The sequence below is a fragment of the Myotis lucifugus genome, unplaced genomic scaffold (genome assembly GCF_000147115.1).
Source record: "Myotis lucifugus unplaced genomic scaffold, Myoluc2.0 scaffold_41, whole genome shotgun sequence".
Taxonomy (NCBI): domain Eukaryota; kingdom Metazoa; phylum Chordata; class Mammalia; order Chiroptera; family Vespertilionidae; genus Myotis; species Myotis lucifugus.
Window position 1 is genome coordinate 2571105 of NW_005871089.1, and position 2808 is coordinate 2573912.

Here is a 2808-nt window from a genome sequence, read left to right on the forward strand (position 1 = left end):
CTGGGGGGGGGGGGCGGGGAACGGTGAGCAGGCAGCCCCAGGCCACCCAAGGCGGGTGCGAGTGGGAGCCCCAATCGCCCTACCAGTCGCCCCACAGATCGGCCCTGATCGCCGGCCAGGCCTAGGGACCCTACCTGTGCATGAATTTCATGCCCCGGGCCTCTAGTTTCTTTAGAAAAATCTATGAAGAGGACTCTGACTTACTCTAAATTGCAAGCTTCTAAGCAGGTCATATCTTTGAACTGGATGAAGATTTATAGAACTTTAAGGAATAAATGAGTTAAAAAAAAATACTGGCAAACTCTTGCAACTCGACCACCGACATGCCATCCAGACTGAGGAAGACCCAAAAACTTCGGGGCCACATGAGCCACGGACACAACCACATCGGCAAGCACAGGAAGCACCCGGGGGGGGGGGGGCGCGGTAGTGCTGGTGGCTTGCATCATCACAGGATCAACTTTGACAAATATCACCCAGGTTACTTTGGGAAAGCTGGTATGAGGCATTACCACTTAAAGAGGAACCAGAGCTTCTGCCCAATGGTCAACCTTGATAAACTGTGGACCCTGGTCAGTGAGCAGACACGGGTAAATGCTGCCAAAAGCAAGACTGGAGCTGCTCCTATCATTGATGTGGTGCGATCAGGCTACTACAAAGTTCTGGGGAAGGGAAAGCTCCCAAAGCAGCCTGTCATTGTGAAGGCCAAGTTCTTCAGCAGAAGAGCCGAGGAGAAGATTAAGGGTGTTGTGGGGCCTATGTCCTGGTAGCTTCAAGCTACATGGAGGGAAGTTCATTAAAATGTCCAAGTACTTTTGTCTTCTAAAAGAAAAAAAATATACTGGCAAATAATCAGGATAAACAAAAATAACTACGGGACTAAATGAATTGAGAATAATTATTCTTATGACTCTGTTTAAAATATTGTTGATTTTTAAATCTTTTGTTTCCCAAATATAAGGAAAACTAAAAGGCAGACATTCTCATTATAGCAGTGGTTCTCAACCTTCTTAATGCCGCGACCCTTTAATACAGTTCCTCATGTTGTAGTGACCCCCAACCATAAAATTATTTTCGTTGCTACTTCATAACTGTAATTTTGCTACTGTTATGAATCGTAATGTAAATATCTCATATGCAGGATGTATTTTCATTGTTACAAATTGAACATAATTAAAGCATAGTGATTAATCACAAAAACAATATGTAATTATATATGTGTTTTGTGATGGTCTTAGGCGACCCCTGTGAAAGGGATGTTTGACCCCCAAAGGGGTCGCAACCCACAGGTTGAGAACCGATGCATTGTAGGAACTAACAAATTAGTAACATTCATTTCACAGAAGACAAAGATTCAAAGACTATGACAACCTGGAGATTTTTGTCCATTGGAAAATACATTAATGTAAGACTCTCTCCAACAGTGTTAAAGGGACCTTACCTTATCAGGTACCTAACCATGAATGGACATTTGCCCCTGTCTCTGACATGCGCCTTCATCTCAAGGATGAGAAGCCACCGACTACAGAGGAAGTAGACAGCCATCCCAAGACATCAAGGCCTGTATACTCACAAATTGATGCTGCTCAAACCTTGTTCATATATCACCTAATTGTTATTGATTAAATGTATATAAAATTATTTTTATACTGCCATTATCTTCCTTATGGTTTCCTAGTGGAAACAATATCTGTCTCCCTAGACCCCTTTCCCTATTAGACATGAAAAATTTAACTTCGGTACCTGCTAATCTTTCCCACCTACTAGACAGTGATATTCTGATTATCACCTATGATAATGAAGTTAATGTTTTGTTGGCCACACACTAGTGGTCTTCTACTATCAATATAAGCTTTGGTGCATTTTTTAGGCTATCTATCTATACTAATAAAAGCCTAGGTGACCGTCATGCCCTCACATCATCACAAGATGGCCTCCCCCATGTCGTCACAAGATGGCTGCCCCCACGTCGTCACAAGATGGCCACCACAAGATGGCCAGCAGGGGAGGGCAGTTGTGGGCAATCAGGCCAGCAGGGGAAGACAGTTGGGAGCGAACAGGCCAGCAGGGGAGGGCAGTTGGGGGCAACTGGGCTGGCAGGGGAGGGCAGTTGGGGATGATTGGGCCAGCAGGGGAGCAGTTAGGTGTTAATCAGGCTGGCAGGGGAGCGGTTAGGGGCAATCAGGCAGGCAGGCAGGCGAGCAGTTAGGAGCCAGCAGTCCCAGATTTCGAGAAGGATGTCCAACTGCCAGATATCCCCTGAGGGGTCCCGGATTGGAGAGGGTATAGGCCAGGCTGAGAGGCCACCCCCCCCCCCCCCGCGCGAATTTTATGCACCAGGGCTCTTGGGGGTAAATAATTTTGTCCAAGACACAAGTTAGCAGCAGAGCTAGGATTTGAACCCTGGGAAGAAGCTATGTTGTCTTCACAGAAGGAGAACACAGACACCTCAGAAGGGTGGGAGGAAAAGTCTGAAAATTCATTTGTAAAATCCATTGATTTAATGACAGCCATTCCAGCTATATTTCATCTTTTCTCAAGAATCACCTTATATTACAGAACTGACATGAAATCAAGTGTGGGTCAAGAAGGAAGTAAGGGCACCCGCCTCTTTGTGAATGAGGTCAAGCAATGGAGACCCCTGCACAGCAGGTGCATCTGCCCCTTCTCCCATTTTCTCTCTTCTACCTCCCTCCAATGAACAGATGGTAGACCCAGCCCTCGAACCAGTGGTGTTGGGGTTGGTCAGTCTCACAGCAGGGCACCTGGGGTCCTTTTTCTGCCATGGGGGCAAAACTCTTTCTCCCC

The 2808-nt window shown here is 46.2% G+C and overlaps 2 protein-coding genes across 2 annotated transcripts in view; one reads left to right on the forward strand and one right to left on the reverse strand.

Annotated features, from left to right (window-relative positions):
- MYO9A (myosin IXA) overlaps nt 1-2808 on the reverse strand; it is a 395533-nt gene that overhangs the window by 92456 nt on the left and 300269 nt on the right. The gene's annotated exons all lie outside the window — the stretch shown is intronic.
- LOC102429080 (60S ribosomal protein L27a-like) lies at nt 315-790 on the forward strand. Its single transcript, XM_006087925.3, has one exon. The coding sequence runs from the start codon at nt 324-326 to the stop codon at nt 768-770; it is 447 nt and encodes a 148-aa protein (XP_006087987.1). The 5' UTR covers nt 315-323; the 3' UTR covers nt 771-790.

Excerpts from the sequence above, each read along its gene's own strand:
- LOC102429080 (XM_006087925.3), top strand. The coding sequence starts at position 324 with ATGCCATCCAGACTGAGGAAGACCCAAAAACTTCGGGGCCACATGAGC.